The 19,803-nt window shown below is 43.0% G+C and overlaps 1 protein-coding gene across 1 annotated transcript; it reads right to left on the bottom strand.

The window, feature by feature from the left end:
• Positions 1 to 818: 818 nt before the first annotated feature.
• On the bottom strand, positions 819 to 6,297 carry LOC124856179 (solute carrier family 2, facilitated glucose transporter member 1-like). The gene is made up of 10 exons (XM_047346442.1): positions 6,163 to 6,297; positions 5,989 to 6,084; positions 4,385 to 4,545; positions 3,990 to 4,230; positions 3,720 to 3,882; positions 3,045 to 3,232; positions 2,853 to 2,957; positions 2,118 to 2,219; positions 1,827 to 2,030; positions 819 to 1,041 (listed from the first exon to the last, which is right to left on the bottom strand). Exons 1-10 carry the CDS (start codon positions 6,184 to 6,186, stop codon positions 841 to 843), a joined length of 1,485 nt encoding a protein of 494 aa, XP_047202398.1. The 5' UTR covers positions 6,187 to 6,297; the 3' UTR covers positions 819 to 840.
• Positions 6,298 to 19,803: the final 13,506 nt, after the last annotated feature.

Raw genomic sequence — 19,803 nt, 5'->3', positions numbered from 1 at the left:
AATGTAAAGATGATCAATTGGTTGCATTTTGTTCCAGGGTTTGGGCAGATTTCTTCTTGTCTTAATACAACATTTCATTAGTTGTAAAAACAACTAAAGTAACTGTTACCAAATATATTCATATTTGTAAATAAAATGACATTTTAGTTATGAAATGTCTTTTTAAGTAGAGTCAAAATTGACATAATAGCTAAACAATGAGTTAATTCAAGAAAGACATCCAACTGCTTGCCAGCACAATTTGTATACTCAGTAACTTCATTCAATTTCTTCAAAGTGGAACGTCAGGCACCTTTTCTAAAGAAATAGCTTCATCTGGTGGGAAGACACAGTAGCGCAACAACAGAGCCTGGAGTCTAAAGAGATACAGTAGTCAATGAAAACAGGAATCTTTGCACACATAACTTATTTTAAAGCTATATCGCTCTCTAACCAGATAATGATAAACTCAATGTACTGTAACAACACAAAAACACCAGAGCAGTAAAGCACATATCACTAAAATACTTATGGAAAAATGGGGAAAAAGCAGGTGGAGTGATGCTGATATGCCTTTTCCTTCTTTAAAAATATTTCTAAAATAAGAAAATCCTCCAGATCTCTCTTCGGTTCCTCTCTTCCCAACTGTCGGCTGACACCTCGGCTATCGAGTTTTCTTTTATTTATTTGTTTTGCGCTGTAAGAGCAAAGCAGTAGGAGATGCTGCATTGGAGACAACGTCCAAAATGATGTGAAAGAGTAGTAAAACTAGTTCTACCGGCAGATCTGTCTACTTCTAACAAGCAGACCCTCCAGGTTCACACTCAGTCTGCGAAAAGTTTGTCAGATAGGTTTATTTGCTCAGAGCTGAGAGTCTGCTCCCAGGCTGTTCAGCTCCTCCGGCGAGTGCTTCTCTGCTCCTGCACTGGCTGTCTGGCGGAAGCCAGTAGCGATGTCGTCAAACGTCCGGCCCCTGGTCTCCGGCACTTTGAAGTATGTGAAGATGAAGAACACGAGCAGCAGAACAGTAAAGATGATGAACACGTACGGACCGCAAAGTTCCTGTGAAAACGTGCAAAGAAAAAAAACAACAGTTATCACATCGAAATTTGTTCCCTTTCTTATTAAGTTTGAAACACCAGGATTTATGACTGTTAATGTCCTGTCATGCTTTTGTATTTGCAAGAACATGCAAATAGACAAGCAAACAAGACTATTTGTGCTAATGTACCATGTGTGACCATTTTATATGTAAAAAATAACTATTCAGTTGGAAAACATGCATCACTGCAAGATAAACACGAACACAGTGATTTTGCGTCATTTTTAGAACAGAAAACAGTAAAAATGGCACAATATTACAACACAAGGATTTGTGTCCACAGCTCAAGAAACTGTGGAGTAAATAGAGAAGAAAAGTTGATTTAATATAAAAAAAGCCTTTGACAAAAACAGTCAAATTTTATATTGTAATGTCCCCCTGTGGCGAGAATCTTTGTATTATATACATTTTACCACCCTCTGCAATGCTCTACATTTTACACTGCAACATTCCATTTATAAATAATCCATTAATGCTCTTTGACTGGTATATACACCTCTCAAAATGATGATTTGTGTGTGCTTTTTATCTGTTTGATGATGTTATTGTCCTTAAGACATTTAAAAGTCAATTTGGATAAAATTCAGACAAAGGTCCAATTAGATGAAAGAAAACACTGACATGCTGTTTGCTAGGTTGGCGGTTTCTGTCTAAATGCAAATAGCTGCAGTTCATCCTTTGGCCACACGAGATCAAACTTGAGTAAGTTTGTCACCAAGCTTCTCGTATTTTTTTTTCCACTCACCTCTACATACTGGAACCCCAAGGCAATGATGAAGTTGGCCGTCCAGTTGGAGAAACCAGCTACAGCGATGGCCGATGGCCTGGGTCCCTGTGAGAACAACTCTGTTGTGATGAACCAGGGGATTGGACCCGGTCCCATCTCAAAGAACGCGACGAAGGCGAATATGGCCACGATGCTCAAATAGGACATCCATTTGAGTTGCTCCTACAAAAAAAAAAAGATGGGAAGGAACATAAAAAATATGGATGACGCAGAAAATCCATATTTAGAGTTTCTTAAAGGTGAACCTACCAGCAGAGCCAAGGCAATGGTCATCATGGTGGCAGATCCAGCCATACCCATCAGTCCTAGGAGGTGCAAAGTTCTGCGTCCTGCACGCTCCACAACAAACAGCTGAAAAACAAGAAAGATAAGATGATGAAAATACAAAAATTCACACAAACAGAGCTTGGGTGGCTTGGTTGACTCTTAATGCTAGCTCAACTAGCTCTATATTTCCAGATTGAATCTGGTCAAATTCAGTCAAATTTACAACTTGAATGAAACAAAACTGAACCATGTATGAACAAATGATGTGTTGTTTTTGCCCAATCTTAATAAAACAAGTCTAATTGAGAGAATGACACTGGTAAGCATTAATCTGCCTAACGTTTTATATGATAGATTTATTGGTTTTAACTTGGAGCAAGAAAATAAGTTAAACCACCTCTAGTAGAAAAACAGAAAAAAATCCAACACATAAGATAAAGCTAAAACTGTTTAATTCTGGAAGAATTTTTGTGGAGCTGTACGAAAATGACAAACAACTACAAACAATGAATGCTTTCATGACAGGGCGGCTTACGTCATTTAAATTTGTGCATTACTTGAATATTTGGAATGCGGTCACTAATCTAACGGAAGTTAGTCTAAATTTACAGTTTTGGCTTCAGGCATTAAAACACCCATATTTAATTACACTTTTTTTGTTTCAACTCATTTAATGTTCCCCAGTGTAATAACTGCTGGTCTTCATGCTGTACTTACAGAAACAACCGTAAACGCAGTGTTAACAACACCGGTTCCAATGGTGGCATAAACTGGCTGCTTCACTCCGGCTTTTTCAAAGATACGTGTGGAGTAATAGAACACCTAAAACAGAAAAACACAGTCCCCGTGTCACAGCCTTGAGTACTTTTAAATGTTTAAAATGTACGTACTATATATACATTATCTCACAGCATTGATTCCAGAGAGCTGCTGGGAGAGCTGCAGGGTGATGGCGATAATCAGGGGCTGGCGATAGAGTGGAGAGCGGAAAAGTTCCAAGATTGTCACCTTTTTCTCTCTCATCATCTGTCGGCTCTCCTCCTTCATCTCCTGCATATCGGCGCTCACATCTGTCATGCCTCGGAGCTTCTTCAGAACTAAAAAAAAAAGGAATTAGTTGTAATTTAAACCAAATTATACTTTGTCTTTGGAGTAATTTTAAACCCTCCAGGCATATTCCTGCATAAATATAACAACAAGACATGGGCTGGCGTCTGTTATCAAAGCATATCAAGGTTTTCAAGTAGGTTTTATTTATTCCCTGGACAGATTTGGCTGTTTGCAAAAATTTCCAGTGGCAAGAAACATGGACAGCCCATAAATGTTACATGTATTTCCTGTCCGTTATGCTAACTGTAATGATCAATATGTTCCATTATTTTAGCAATAACAAAAAGCAATTGCTGCTGTCTGAAATAAAAGCAATCAGATGTACATTTTTGTTTTTATATTTCTGTGTTGATACTGTGATACTGGGGATTTTTTACTCAAGGCTGTCATAATGTAAGAACCTCATACCAATCTATGCCTAATACTGAGTGAGAGGTAAAACCTCTGTGTTAATGCTTGTTTGTATGAAGTCACCTGTTTTGGCTTTATTCTCCTCGTTCTTGTTGATAAGCAGAAAACGGGGGCTTTCGGGGCACAGCGGCAGCAGGACACATTGTATCACAGCCGGGATAAAGAGGAAGCCCAGCAAGAGTGGCCAAAACTTGTCGTTGCCCATGATCATTTCCAGTCCGAATACCTAAAACCAACCAGAACATGATGAACCAGCTGCAAACCAGCTTATAAAACGTGATTTTTGTAACGACACAACAGGAGGTTAAAAAGGAGCATCTTCTGATCACCGACCTGTGCGATGAGGATGCCCACGACGATGCCCAGCTGGTGTAGTGTGCCTAAGGTGCCTCGCATGGCTGTCGGGGAGACTTCACCTATGTACATGGGTACAAAACCAGTGGAGAGGCCGGAGTAGAGACCAACTATAAAACGACCGATGATGAGCATTTCCCAGGAGCTGGCCATCTTTGAAAAACCCATCAGAGCAGCTGCGATGAAGGCTAAAATGTTGGCTATGAGCATTGAGTTCCTCCTGTAGAAGTCACAGAACCAAGTATAGACAATTTTCTTTATATATAGCAAAGTACACAGTATGCTATGTTTCTGTGCTTAAGGCTCAGATGCTTTCTGGGTGTTGCTTCTGTGTTATTTTTCATTCTCAGAAAGATTTTGTGTAATTTATTTACCTTCCCAAACGGTTGACAAAGAATCCGACAGAGAAGGAACCAAAGATGCCTCCGACAGAGAAGATGGAAACAGAAATGGACCAGATAGCTGTAAGGGAGGTTTTGGAGATGGGATCCTGGTAACGTTCAAAGTATGTCTCATTGATGAATTTCTCAATGATCTGTTTAAGAGAAGAACACAACGTTATTGTACGAATATACTTTATTGTGACAGGCATTGAAACAGGTTCTCGCTGTAAATAGGATCACAGATTTTAATGTTACATAATTAAACAGCTACAATTCATGGCAGAACACATTTGTAATGCGATCATAACAGTTACATAAGTACCTCAGAGTCCGATCATGTGATCCATGTTTGAAATCCAAACACAGATGTTGGCAGAGCAGTGACCAGCTGAGGGCAGCACTATCTACTCCATGTAATCACAACAACCTCCTGTACAACCCTGGAACCAGTCACTAAAATGTGTCAGGTTTCTCCTCCCTTCCCCCACCGCCTGCAATGCCATCACTAACCACCATGTCAACAAACATGCCCATGAGCAGCAACAGCAGTGACGCTTTAGGTGTGACATCTCCAGAATGTCAGCACTCCAACGCTTCTGCTTGTTCCATTTCTGTCACGTGTCACCTGACCAGAGATCTTAATGTGCTGGAAGCTGAGGAGACGCGAGGGGAATTAGAAAGTCAGCAGTGTCCTGGAGATGTGGTTCAAGAGCGTGGCTATCACTTATCAAGGGCTTTCTTTTGGTGGGGGCACATATGTAGACTGACACTGTTACGCCGTGACCCCAGAGCCTGGGTCATTTCCAATATCAACTTACATTCACAAGACCTCGCTTCGTGATATCACAAGAATGCTATCATACGCTGCACCGTACCCACGACCTTTACCTAAACACGTAGACACTTTACCACTGGCTTTATTTGGAGGAACACATTTCTGTCCCTGATAATGTGCAAAAGCCCCACATGCAACCTCCTAGTTTCTTGTTTTTATATGAATGTGAAAATCTGATTTTTTTATTAATCACATATACATTGCAGATCCTTAACAAGAAAACATACACACTAAATATAAATAAATAACTTCTTAAAGAGACATGACCCTCCAACCACTGGACATAAATGGACTTCTTATTCTGGCTCTTTTAGGTCAGCAGGTGTTTGTTTTCACCTAGCCCAAGTCCAGGGGAAATTAGTCTCTGTGGTCTTCTTGTCTGCTAATATAACCTACATTAGAAAAGTTCCTCTGGGGGCATGAAAGATATTTTTCATTATTTCGATTTGTTACAGGGATGGGTAAATGTTTGCTGCAGTGATTCTAGTCAACGTCTAAACAGAAGACATCCATTTTTGAACATAGAAACACTAAAGTTATGGGAACTACTGGAACAGAAAGAAGATACTTTTATCTTCACTCTTAACCTAAAGTCATACAGCAGTGTGAACAGTGAGCTCTTTTTCTGGCAGAGTTATAAACTAAATGAGCAGCTCTTCAACACTTTTACAGATACTTAATGTTTAGTCTGTTTGGGAAACGTTATTCCTTTAAAACCGAGTCATGCCCTGATAAACTAATGGCTGAGTGTCCAACTCACCTTCTGCGGGGCATTGATGACACCTGTGTTGTATCCAAACTGCAAGGATCCAATCACTGCAGTACCAACGCTCATCAGCAACGGTAACGTTATTTGCTGCAAAAAAAAAGAAAAAAAAAACACAAAGCAGAGGTTTTGTATTGAGAAAAGAGACCAGTTCAACCAGTTACTCACCATTTCAACCAGCCGAGCAAACATTTTTTATTCCACGGCGTCAACGACTGCAAATTCTGTGATTAAAATAGTTTCAGTTTACCAGTTCTGTGATATTTGATTTGGTTCAAAAACGATGCAGTTTTGGTTTTCAAATAAAAACAGTAATTAATACCAACTATAGGGACAAAGCTGTCAGTGTCCTGATATCCCTCACTTCCTGCTGTACTGATACATTTAACCGTTTGGTAACATGTGGGTAGTGTAAAAAAAACCCAACAAACTATACTAAAGATCTCTGCTTAAAAGATTTATAGTTGCTGCAACTCAGACCCTGTTAACATGACAACGCTCCATTGAAAACATTCTTTTTTTTACCAGTTCCTGTTAACGGTTCTACATGACAGCATTTTAATTACAATCTCTGTTCACACAGCAACATGAAAATGGTGTAACTCCCCCGACACGCCACTATGTTCTTCGAAAATCAACAACATGCGTAAACACTGTTTTGACATCCAGATTATTTACACTGGTCTGTATTGGGTTTTATCTCTATGACAACCTCAACTGAAAATATCACGGTTTTGCAGTTTTACAACAATCAAAAAATCTTCTTGTTTTAAACAAAAATAACCCAACAATTTATTCCCAAAACTGTTTAAAAATAAGCATTTTAATCTACTCTTTTTAGAATTATTTTAAGGGAGAGAACATTTTATTAAGCTTCTTTCAGCCAGTTGGCAGGCAGTGAGCAGCAACAGGTGTCATTCCAGCATCTTATCTGGCTTGTCATTAAAAGGACTATAAACTATATTAACAATTTGAGGTTTGGAAAATGTAACTTTTTACACCTTGATACCCTTAACCTACCCATCCAAAGCTCTTATTACATTTGTTTTCATGTTATCGCTGTGTTGCTTTTTACTTTGAAACTATTTGTTTATGAGGCATATTTGATGTCTGTGACCTTTTGAAAGTGCTCCACATTTCATCTGAGTAAGCCTGCCTGATGAAAAAGATTCCAGGTCTACTGATTTCATGCTCTATGTTCATATTCCTGTGATTACAGAGCTCATTCAGAGTCCAAGCTCAGCAGAGCCCTGTAGATTACTAAATATTTTCCTCATAACAAGAAGGAAATAAAGCGTTGTGGGGTATGTGACTGTCTTCTTTCCTCCTCTCGGACCAGGAAATAACAGTCTTAATAAAACACCAAACTTTTTTAATTTGGCTACAACGACTCACTGCAAAAATTCATGGTATACCAAGGTTTAAAAGATTATAACATTTCAAAACCCCAAAAACATTTCATTTATATTATATTATATTTTCTCTGGCTGTATAGAGCATAGAATGACACAGTCCAACCGCTTTCCCATCTGTTGCTACGCATTGCAGGTCAATTGGCTGAAAAAAGGCCACTTGACCTTTGTGTCGCTTAAAAGAAAGAAAAATCCAGCTGTTTGGAAAAAACACATCATGAACAGTCATGAAAAAAAAAGCTAAAGAAGCAGCATCCATCACTCGAATTAAGATGACCCAATTTTAAAACTGCATATAGCAAGCTACAAGCTGGCTGTCTGTTCAGCAGCTGACTGCTGGCTTGCTGACTGATCAGATGGCTCAACCACCAATGAACCAGCTGATACCAGCCTGTTATAAAAAGCAGAACAACAAAAAAGGATAATATTTTGTGACAAAATTACTTGAAAACTATTATGAGATTTAGTGGGAGTTTATTCTATGTTTTAGCTTACGTCTATGAGTCCAAATAATTTCATTTATAAGATTAACATAAGTATAATAACCAGTGTTATTTGGTGCCAGTAATATACTGCCAAAATGTTGCAGGAACTGTTGTCAATCTATTTAATAGTGATTTTTAATAATGTTACTTAAGATTATCAGAAGGTGAGAATCTTCTACTAGTCCATGTCTAGTTTTCAGCTGTTTTGTCTTTTCTAAATCAGTTGTCTAGTCTGAATTGATAATGTTTATAAGTCCAGTGCTCTGTTTCTGTGATTTACGCTGGATAGCTTCCTTGTGTTTTGGAAACAAAAGATAATCACATGCCTAGATGTCACCTTAAAGTCTTTTCTTTATCTCACTATGAAGAGGAAGCCTTACTGAGTTCAGCTAGCTACTAAAAATTAAACCATAAAGGAAAAAAAAGATAATAACTCCCTGATCCTATAAATATCTGGGTGCAGTTCAAGAGGCAGTTTATTTATTATCATCTTCATGTAAGCTATATTTAAAATCTTTTGTGTCAACATCTGACTGGTAGTAGCCATTAGAAGTTTGGAATCTATGATTATAATAGATGTTCAGCATTCAAAGGTGACTCAGTGGTTTTATAGGACCCAAACCTTGGCAGGAAAATATTTCTCACAGCAGCACTGTTCAAGGTTTCATGCTGGTGATGCCACATTCCTCAGCAGAAACCAAACTTCATCAGGGATGGTTAATTTTTCTGCAGCCAGGCATTATGGTGAGCCCATGTCCACCGCGGGGCATAAAGATCTGTTCTTTATCACCGCAAGAACCGAGAGTGTTATTCTCTGTTGTTGCAGCCACATTAGGAGTGGACAAATTGTGGCTCTTCTGTTAGTTTCAAACTAGGGATGAACCGATATGAAAAATTTGGGCCGATATCAATATCCTGTTATGGCCAATAACCGATGTTTACCAATATTATTTATACTTCTCTTCCTTTTTTACAACGTGAATAAATGACCACACAACTGACACTGCTTCACTTAAACAGCCAACAATCCTGCGCTGCATCCCTATCTCTGTCACATGACCAGATATGACATGGCCAACCCTCTCCCCTCCCCAAACACATACACAAACAGCAACATGGTGGAAATAAACATTGAAACTTAATATCGTCCCAGGTTTACTTAAGGGAACCGATACCATTATGTAAGAAAATTACAAAAATTGGCCAATACCGATGTTAACGCCGATATATTGTGCATCCCTCCATTAAACAGTCTTAAACTTTTAAGGCAACATACCCCAAACTGACAAACAGCTCTGAAAAAAACAGCAAATGAGAGAAAAAAATCTTTAATGGATCTCCAGACGTTTTTTTTTGTTACTTATTTTTGAAAAGGTGCAAGGCACAATATCAGTGTTTCACACCAAACCTTTGGCGCGGTTTTTAACGTGCCGGAGCCTTCTGGAGCTAATCACAGCGGTCCACCCTAGACTTTGAAATAGACCAGAGAAGTGTACCCTTGCAGGGCTACAACTGCAGGTCTCAGCAGGGTTTATTCGGACCCTGGAGTGGTTCGCATGCCGGGTCAGCGTACCAAAAGCAAAAGCTGCGCATTTGAGTAGAGGGATTAGGAAGAAGTAGAGGAAACAGAAATTAAGAGTATGAATCCGGAGATAAAAATGTTTGAACTGTCTTGTGGGGCTACGTGGAGTAGTGAAGAGGTGCTGGCACACAACTGGGCCAACTGAAGGTGTAAATCTTTTGGACCGGACCAGCAGCGTGAATGCCCCCTAAGTGAAACCGAATCCTTAATGTGAATGAGTTCCAGCTGACCTCACTAACAATCAGCTTTTTCAGCAGCAAAGCTAAAGTGGTCCACTGAGCTGAAATAAAAAGATGATCAGTTTCTCAACAGTTTATGGTAGTAAAGAGGATCTAGCCGCATCAAGACATCATTCAATACAAAGTGATGCTTTCGTTTCTCCTAAAATCTCCTTCCATCTCGTTCAAAGCTTCATGGCAAATGTCTGGAATTCTCATGAAATCTTTCATAAAATACAAAGATTACCTTGAAGAAACCTCTCACAGTTTCATTAAAAAACAGCCCTGAGAAACAATTTAAGAAGAACATGTGCACTGTGATACCTCTGAGATATTATGAAAGCTCCAACTGCTACTTTTAAATGTGACAGAAGTAATCTGGGTAATTCTGAAACCGCTCCTGTGGGGGGCCCAGTTTTCTGCCCAAGATAGGATGATGAAGAAGAAAACCTCTAGGTGGGTTTTTGGAGGCTGTCACTGCAGCCTGTTTCCTATAAAAGACACTTATACCCCCCACCCAACCAATAGGTTTCCCTGTTTTTTAAGGTTATCAAGTTCATAGAACTGTTTAGGAGCTATATACGAAAACATATACACTGACTCTTTTCAGCCTTCTGGGTTGGGGATTTAAAATGGTAAATGAGGAAACTAACATTCAGATACTGAAGATATTTCAAAATATCCCCTACCCTATGACGAATTTCCTCCCTTTCCCATTCTCTTAAATCAATAATCAGACTACAGTCCATGTTAACAGTTGCAGAAAAATCGACCCTAAACATATCTTATCAAAGAGGTGGGTAGATTCCTATGTGCTGCATAATAAAAGCAGAGGGAGATGTGGAAGCTAAGCCAAGGATCTTGTGTACTGCTTTGTTCCACCTTGAAGTCTTGCTGTCTTGTCTGTAATCGCTCTGTCAGGATAGGATCAAACATATTCAAATACTTACATTTGCCAGGGCCTCTCCTGAATCTTATTAACCTAGCAGGCCTCTGTGCAACCTTGAAAGATGTTTAAAATTCACAGGGAGGGACCCGGATTTCAAAATATGATTTGCACCTTTTTTGTCTGCTGCACAAGTATTTTTTGCAAATTGCTTCCACCCTTAAAAGTGATCAATAATAGATGGGAAACTTGAAAGTTTGCAAGCATGCTTTTGGGAAAAGCAGAGGCATGATATAAGAGTTAAATAACAGCCTCTTGTTTTAACATGTAACAGATGTCGATGAAAGCACCAAAGCGGTGGTGAAATTGGCAGCACAACTTGAAGTGGCAGCAGAAGCTCCTGAGTGAAGTTAAGTATGTCTCAATTCAATTCAATTCAAAAATACTTTATTAATCCCAAAGGGAAATTAAATGTTGTTATAGCTCATATTAGGAAGGTTTCCTCAAAGAGCCGTTGTAGATGCTGATGGCTGTGGGCAGGAAGGATCTCCTGTAGCGCTCCGTCTTACAGCAGATCTGAAGAAGCCTCTGACTGAAGACACTCTGTTGTTGTAGGACAGTCTCATGAAGAGGATGCTCAGGGTTCTCCATAATTTTCTTCATTTTATGAAGAATCCTACTTTCCACAATGATCTCCAGAGGTTCCAGAGGAGTCCCCAGAACAGAGCCAGCCTTCTTTATCAGCTTGTTGAGCTTTTTTAAGTCCCTGGTTCTGATGCTGCTTCCCCAGCAGACGATGGCAGAAGAGATCACACTCTCCACAACAGACTTATAGAAGATATGCAGCATCTTGCTGCAAACAGCAAAGGACCTAAGCTTCCTCAAGAAGTGCAGTCTGCTCTGTCCCTTCTTGTAGATGGCTTCACAGTTGCATATCCACTCTAGTCTGTTGTCCAGGTGAACACCGAGGTATTTATACTCCTCCACCACCTCCACTTCTTCTCCCATGATAGAAATAGTTTTTGACTTATTCCTGTTTCTCTTAAAATCTACAATCATCTCCTTTGTTTTAGTCACGTTCAAAATGAGATGATTGTTTCCACACCATGCCACAAAGCGGTCCACCACCTTCCTGTACTCAGCTTCTTGTCCATCTCTGATCCACCCCATGACTGCAGAATCATCCGAGTATTTCTGCAGATGACAGGAGTCTGTCTTGTACTGGAAGTCTGAGGTATACAGAGTGAAAAGGAATGGTGAGAGTACAGTCCCCTGTGGTGCTTCTGTGCTGCTGACTACCTGGTTAGACTCACAACCCTTCAGTCTCACAAACTGTGGTCTGTTTGTCAGGCAGTCTTTGATCCAGGAGATTGTTGAGGCCTCCACCTGAGTCTTCTGGAGTTTCTGACAAAGCAAATCAGGTTGGATTGTATTAAATGCACTGGAGAAATCAAAGAACATGATCCTCACAGTGCTGCTGGCTTTGTCCAGATGACAGTGGGTTTGTTGAAGCAGGTGTATGATGGCATCTTCAACTCCAACTCCACAGCGATGAGCAAACTGAAGGGGGTCCTGATGGTTTACTGTTTGCTTACTCAGGTGGGCCAACAGGAGTCTCTCTAGGACCTTTATGATGTGAGATGTCAGGGCAACAGGTCTATAGTCATTGAGGACTGATGGGTGAGTTTTCTTTGGTACCGGAACAAGACAGGAGGTCTTCCACAACACCGGAACCTTCTTCTGGGCCAGGCTAAGGTTGAAGAGGTGCTGCAGAAACCCACAGAGCTGCTCTGCACAGGCCTTCAGGACTCTAGGGCTGACATGATCTGGACCTGCAGCCTTATTCCTATTCAGTCTCTCCAGTTGTCTCTTCACCTGACTTCTTGAGACACACAGGTGGAAGGGGGAAGCAAAGGAAGCATCAGCATCTTCTGATATGGTTGAAGGCAAACATGTAGAAGCAGAAGGGTCTAGGGCTGAGGTGGAAGATAAAAAAAAGTGAGATGTTACTGGACAGCTGTGGGTCCTGTGGGTCAAAGGAAGATGGAATGTCTGTTTGGCTGTGAGCAGGAGAGGAGGATGCGAGGCTGGTTTCTGAACTGAACCTATTGAAGAATGTGTTCAGTTCATTGGCTCTGTCCAGACCTCCATCGGTCTGATCATCCTTCTGCTTGAAGCCTGTGATCTTCTTCATCCCTGTCCACACATCTCTGATATTGTTTTGCTGGAGCTTGCTCTCCAGCTTCTTCTTGTACACCTCCTTTCTGTCTCTTATCTTGACTTTAAGTTGCTTCTGTATAATCCTCAATAATTCTCTGTCTCCCTCTCTGAAGGCTCTTTTTTTCTTGTTAAGCAGGTCCTTCAGGTCACTGGTGATCCAAGGTTTGTTATTGGGGAAGCATCTCACGGTTCTGGTGGGGATGATGTTATCCACACAGAAGTTTATATAGTCGGTTATGTTGGAATAATTGAATATAGATTTATCTTATATTTTCTCCTATTCTTTAACTTAACTATTTGATTATATAACCTTTCATGATGTATGTGTGAGAAAGGATGTGTGAGTTTGTCTGCAGGCAAAGATCATAAATGGTGCTGAACTAGCATAGAAGGAAGCTGTCCAGTTGAGGAGGTCATAAAGATGAAGGCTGATTACACTCAACAAAAGTCACAACTGACCCTACCAGTTGTAGGAGACTGTGGGAAATGTGTTGTTAATGTATAAAGCTGTTTATGACCTGTTTACGATGCAGTTGTTGTTTCCCCCCATCCTTTAGAGAACAATGTTTTTGTAAACTAGGGACCCCCGAAAGACAATAAAAAGAGGAAGCGGTCGGATAGGCTTCAGAGCGGTGCGAGATCTGTAACTGAGCAAATCTTGACCGTCTCCCCTCGCAAAGGGAGTAAAAGGAACTAATACTTTGTCTCTCTTTTCTTTTTGTGTTGTTATAAATATTGTTAGGTTGGTTAAACCTGACAGGTTACACACTCAGTCATGGCATTGATGTCCTCTCCATGTGGCTGGCACAGTGCGTCCCAGTCTGTAGCCTCAAAGCAACCTTGCAGAGCTTCTTCAGCTTCCTGTGACCATTTTCTCACAGTCCTCTTTATTACAGGTTGTCTCTGAACAAGGGGCTTATATTTTGAGCAGAGAAAAACAAGATTGTGGTCTGATTTGCCTAGAGGAGGTCTTGCTGTAGAGATGTATGAGTCCTTGACATTTGCATAAAACAAATCCAATGTTTTGTTTTCTCTGGTAGAGCAGCTGACAAATTGTTGAAACGTTGGAAGTGTAGCAGAGAGTGAAGCATGGTTAAAATCACCAGAAATTGCCACAAAAGCATTGGGGTTTTGTGTCTGTAGCTTAGCAACAACTGAGCTGATGGCATCACATTCAGTGTCAGCAACAGCGGAAGGTGGAATGTAAACTGTTGCCAAAATAACACTGGTGAACTCTCTGGGTAAATAATATGGACGAAAACTTACTGCCAACAGTTCAATATCTGGACTGCAGAGATGACTCTTCACAGTAACATGTCCTGAATTACACCATCTGTTGTTCACAAGTACTGCCAGTCCACCTCCTTTACATTTGCCGCTCCTCTTTAAATCTCTGTCTGCTCGTATGGTTAAAAAGCCCGGCAGAGAGACGCTGGAGTCGGGGATATGATCCTGCAGCTATGTCTCAGTAAAACACATGATACTGCATGCCCGGTACTCTGGCTGGGTCCTTTGTAGGGCTTGGAGTTCATCCAACTTGTTTCCCAACGATCTCACATTGCCCATCAAAATCGACCGAAGAGATGGCTTGAACTTCCTCCCTCTCTCTCTTCTCTTAGCTCCTGCTCTGCATCCATTGCGTCTCCTTTTCAACTCATCAGGGATTTGGGGTTGTAGCTGAAGTATTATTTGAGCTTTTGAGATATTAATCAGCTGCTCCCGGTTGTAAGAAACAACCCCGTTGACATGGCAATGCATCATGACAAATGTCCAAAAATAGAAAGTATTAAGAAAAATCCTCCAAGCTGCACAGCATCCGACACTGGAGTGGACAGTCATCCAAAAAAAATCAACTGTATCTACCACAAGAGGAATAGTTCCCAAAAAAGAATAAATCAGAATCAAAAGTAACAGAGCTACTCCAACCTGCTGCCACCTTGAGCGGCGCAATTCTAGAATATTCTCAGATTCAATTCAATTCAATTCAAAAATACTTTATTAATCCCAAAGGGAAATTAAATGTTGTTATAGCTCATATTATGAAGGTTTCCTCAAAGAGCCGTTGTAGATGCTGACGGCTGTGGGTAGGAAGGATCTCCTGTAGCGCTCCGTCTTACAGCAGATCTGAAGAAGCCTCTGACTGAAGACACTCTGTTGTTGTAGGACAGTCTCATGAAGAGGATGCTCAGGGTTCTCCATAATGTTCTTCATTTTATGAAGAATCCGTCTTTCCACAATGATCTCCAGAGGTTCCAGAGGAGTCCCCAGAGCAGAGCCAGCCTTCTTTATCAGCTTGTTGAGCTTTTTTAAGTCCCTGGCTCTGATGCTGCTTCCCCAGCAGATGATGGCAGAAGAGATCACACTTTCCACAACAGACTTATAGAAGATATGCAGCATCTTGCTGCAAACAGCAAAGGACCTAAGCTTCCTCAAGAAGTACAGTCTGCTCTGTCCCTTCTTGTAGATGTCTTCACAGTTGCATCTCCACTCTAGTCTGTTGTCCAGGTGAACACCGAGGTTTTTATACTCCTCCACCACCTCCACTTCTTCTCCCATGATAGAAATAGTTTTTGACTTATTCCTGTTTCTCTTAAAATCTACAATCATCTCCTTTGTTTTAGTCACGTTCAAAATGAGATGATTGTTTCCACACCATGCCACAAAGCGGTCCACCACCTTCCTGTACTCAGCTTCTTGTCCATCTCTGATCCACCCCACGACTGCAGAATCATCTGAGTATTTCTGCAGATGAAAGGAGTCTGTCTTGTACTGGAAGTCTGAGGTGTACAGAGTGAAAAGGAATGGTGAGAGTACAGTCCCCTGTGGTGCTCCTGTGCTGCTGACTACCTGGTTAGACACACAACCCTTCAGTCTCACAAACTGTGGTCTGTTTGTCAGGTAGTCTTTCATCCAGGAGATGGTTGAGGCCTCCACCTGAGTCTTCTGGAGTTTCTGACAAAGAAAATCAAGTTGGATTGTATTAAATGCACTGGAGAAATCAAAGAACATGATCCTCACAGTGCTGCTGGCTTTGTCCAGATGACAGTGGGTTTGTTGAAGCAGGTGTATGTGTTATGATTTGGGGTTGTTTGGTTTTTGGTTTCTGGTTTTTTCCTTATGTTTTTCACTGCTCCAGTCTTTAATCATGTCTCTGTTTATTATTTTCCTAGTCATGCTTTAGATTTTGTCTTCTAGTTCATGTGCAGTCAAGTTAAGTTTTTGGATCTGGTTATGCTTTCGTTTCATGTTTTTCTAGTTATGTTTCTATTAGTTTGTTTCCTTGGATTTGCGTTCTGTTCAAGCCATGTTTTGCTCCAGTCACGATTTGTTCTGTCAATTAAGTTTATTCGGTTCACCTGCACCATGTTAATCAGTTTTGTGTTCCACCTGTATCATGCTCCATTTAAACACACCTTGTTCAGTTAGTCGGCGCGGAAACATTTTTCATTTTCATGCTCATGTCCTGCTGTTCACACGAAGCCTGTCTTGCCAAGCCTGCCCATGTCTGTTTTTGCCGTCACCTCCTGTGAGTGAGTTTTTTTGTTATAAAATATTTTTCCATTTAACATCATGCTGCCTGCTAGTCTGCATTCTGGGTTCGTCCATTGCTCAAGCCGTAACAGAATGTTTCCGCCAACCACGAACCCCGCGGACACGCACAAGGCAGATATCTTGGATCGCTGGGTTGAACGGCAGAAGGAGGAGGCTATGAGGAATCTGCCGACCAACCTGGAAGTTGTGCCCTCTCCACTTCTCCTGGAGGAGATGGAACTCGCACCTTCTGGTCCTGGGTCTGGCCACGATGCGGTGGACCTCTTTACCTTTCTGTCTCGGGAGGCAGAGAAGTCGTTGCGCCGTTCTGCGGGGCTGTCAGTGCCGCAGTCGGCTTATGATGGATCCAGGTTGGCGATTCCAGTTCCAGGGACAGGTCCCCTTCGTCGCCTTTCTCCGCTTGCTCCCCTGGCTGTGCACTCTGGTCCGGCAGTGAAGCCCTCGCCGTCCTCTCGCCACAAGAAACGCCGGCGTGGAGCACCTTCCTGTGGTTCAGCTGGGGAGGAAGTGGTTTCCCAGCCAGCCTACGTGAGCGCTGCGGCAAGTAAGCCCGCATCTTCGTCTGCCACAGCACTGTCTCCCAGGCTCGCTGCACCTCCGCCCATGCCGTCTGCGCTCGCTCCAGCCCGGTGTTCTGAGGCAACACCTAACGAGCTGGAGCAGCGTTTGAGGTTCTACGCACGACAGATAAAGAGCTTCAGGAAGACCAGCCTCATGTATTCCTCTCCTGAGTTGATGGACAGAATCAAACACATGGAGAGGGATTATGAGGCTACAGTAAGGCAGTTTTACTGCCGTCCACCTCCTTCCACGCCAGGACTCCAGGGAGCTGCTGCTGCTGCAGAGCAGCCCACTTCGGGTCTCCAGGAAGCTGCTGCAGAGCAGCCCACTTCAGGTCTCCAGGAAGCTGCTGCAGAGCAGCCCACTTCAGGTCTCCAGGAAGCTGCTGCAGAGCAGCCCACGCCAGATCCACAGCCAGGTTTACAGCCTGACACACCACCACAGCCTCAGCCTGACACACCACCACAGCCTCAGCCTGACACACCACCACAGCCTGACTCCAGGCCAGACACACCACCACAGCCTGACTCCAGGCCAGACACACGTCGCAGAGGAAGTCGTAAAAGGGACGCCCCGGCTCAAGTCATCGGGGGCCCCGGCGACGCCTCAGCTCACGTCACTGAGGGTGTCTGCGACGCCTCGGCTCCTGTTCCTAGCCTGCAGGGGTTCAGTAAGGAACTGGTCCTTGTTCTGGCTTCAGAACCCTGCGACGAGGGGTTCGAGGAGGAAGCGCCGCCGGACCCTGGTCCGGAAGGGTTCAAGGAGCAACTAGTCATCATTCTGGCTTCTGAACCCTGCGACGAGGGGTTTGAGGAGGAAGCGCCGCTGGACCCTGTTCCTGAGGGATTTAAGGAACGTTTTGTCCTCGTTCTGGCCTTTGAACCCAGAGATGAGGGTTCGCCAGGCTCTGCTTCAGCCTCTGCTCACGTCACTGAGAGTCCGGCCGACGCCTCCGCTCACGCCTCTGAGGGTCCGGCCGACGCCTCAGCTCACGCCACTGAGGGTCCGGCCGACGCCTCTGCTCACGCCACTGAGGGTCCGGCCGACGCCTCTGCTCACGCCACTGAGGGTCCGGCCGACGCCTCAGCTCACGCCACTGAGGGTCCGGCCGACGCCTCAGCTCACGCCACTGAGGGTTCGCCAGGCTCTGCTCACGCCACTGAGGGTTCGCCAGGCTCTGCTCACGCCACTGAGGGTTCGCCAGGCTCTGCTCACGCCACTGAGGGTCCGGCCGACGCCTCAGCTCACGCCACTGAGGGTCCGGCCGACGCCTCAGCTCACGCCACTGAGGGTTCGCCAGGCTCTGCTCACGCCACTGAGGGTTCGCCAGGCTCTGCTCACGCCACTGAGGGTTCGCCAGGCTCTGCTCACGCCACTGAGGGTTCGCCAGGCTCTGCTCACGCCACTGAGGGTTCGCCAGGCTCTGCTCACGCCACTGAGGGTTCGCCAGGCTCTGCTCACGCCACTGAGGGTTCGCCAGGCTCTGCTCACGCCACTGAGGGTTCGCCAGGCTTTGCTCACGCCACTGAGGGTTCGCCAGGCTCTGCTCATGCCACTGAGGGTTCGCCAGGCTCTGCCTCAGTCTCTGCTCATGCCACTGAGCGTCCGGATGACGCCTCAGCTTCTGCCTTTGAGGGTGCGCCAGGCTCCACGCCTCTGGAGTTCCACAGAGCGTCTGGGAGGTCCTCTACTCTGCTCAGTCGGCCTCCACGTCTTTGGTGCAGGCCTGGCTGCCTGCCGGAACTCTGTGTCTGCTTGGGACGACCTCCTGGTCGCCCGCCGGAACTCTGTGCCCACTGGGGACGACCTCCTGGTTGCCCGCCGGAACTCTGTGCCCGCTGGGGACGACCTCCTGGTCGCCCGCCGGAACTCTGTTTTTGTTTTTGCTGACAGAAGAAACAGAAGTTAATTGATATTTGCAAATAGAAAGTTTTTAGATGACAGCCCAGGTGGTAAAATTTTCAATGGCTTGAAATCTGTAATGTTTCACAATCAAAGCTGGCTTTTATCATAAAAAAAAGCTAAGGTGAAAGGTTCAAGTCAAGTATGGCTTCTTGTCTACCTTTACTCTAATACAACCTCATTTAAATGTGGTTGCAGCAGTGTACATTAAGGGGGATTGGTTTTGTTTTTAGCATGTTAAATAATTTTTTTCCAAATTACTCAAACTGAACCTCCAGCTTGTGTGTATTTACTTTTTTTGTGTGTATTTACGTTTGTTAATGCTCCAATATTTTGTAGCTTCTCTGCCTGCCTGCAGATTAACCTCTTGTCAGACTTGTTAACCTTGATCTTAAAATTGCTCTTAAGTAAATGTAACTAAAATATTTTTGTCATTTATATTTTACTTTGTTAAGTTGATCAGAGTATTGAGGATCTTTAAGCTGGTTTCTCTGACTTCCTTTTTCCTGGGAGATAAATATACCACTCTTCAAAATGGCAAAGAGAAGAGAACATTCTATTTGGGTGTGTGTTAATATTTTTGAGTAAAGAAATGGCTACAAGAAAATAGCTGTTCACCTAAACTTGCTACCATAAAGTGCTTTGAAAAAGTATTTGTCCCCTTACAGATTTCTTCTGGTTTAGCTTATTTTGTCACACTTAAATATTTTAGATCATCAAACAAAAAGTAACATCAGACAAAGGTAACATGAGTAACTACAAAATTCTGGGATGTTTACATTTATTGAGGGAAAAAAAGCTATCCAGACCAACCAGGTCCACATTGAGTATGAACAGCATGTTTTAGGTCATGCCACTGTGTCTCAATCAAATTTAGTTCCAGACTTTGACTAGGCTTCACCAAACCCTATATTAATTTTTCAGATTCATAGGTGGACCTGTTGGTGTGCTTCAGACCTTCTTCCTGCTGCATAAATCTGAATATAAGTAT

The sequence above is a fragment of the Girardinichthys multiradiatus genome, chromosome 20, assembly GCF_021462225.1.
Source record: "Girardinichthys multiradiatus isolate DD_20200921_A chromosome 20, DD_fGirMul_XY1, whole genome shotgun sequence".
In the NCBI taxonomy this organism is placed as follows: domain Eukaryota; kingdom Metazoa; phylum Chordata; class Actinopteri; order Cyprinodontiformes; family Goodeidae; genus Girardinichthys; species Girardinichthys multiradiatus.
This window is presented reverse-complemented; position numbering and strand designations above follow the sequence as displayed.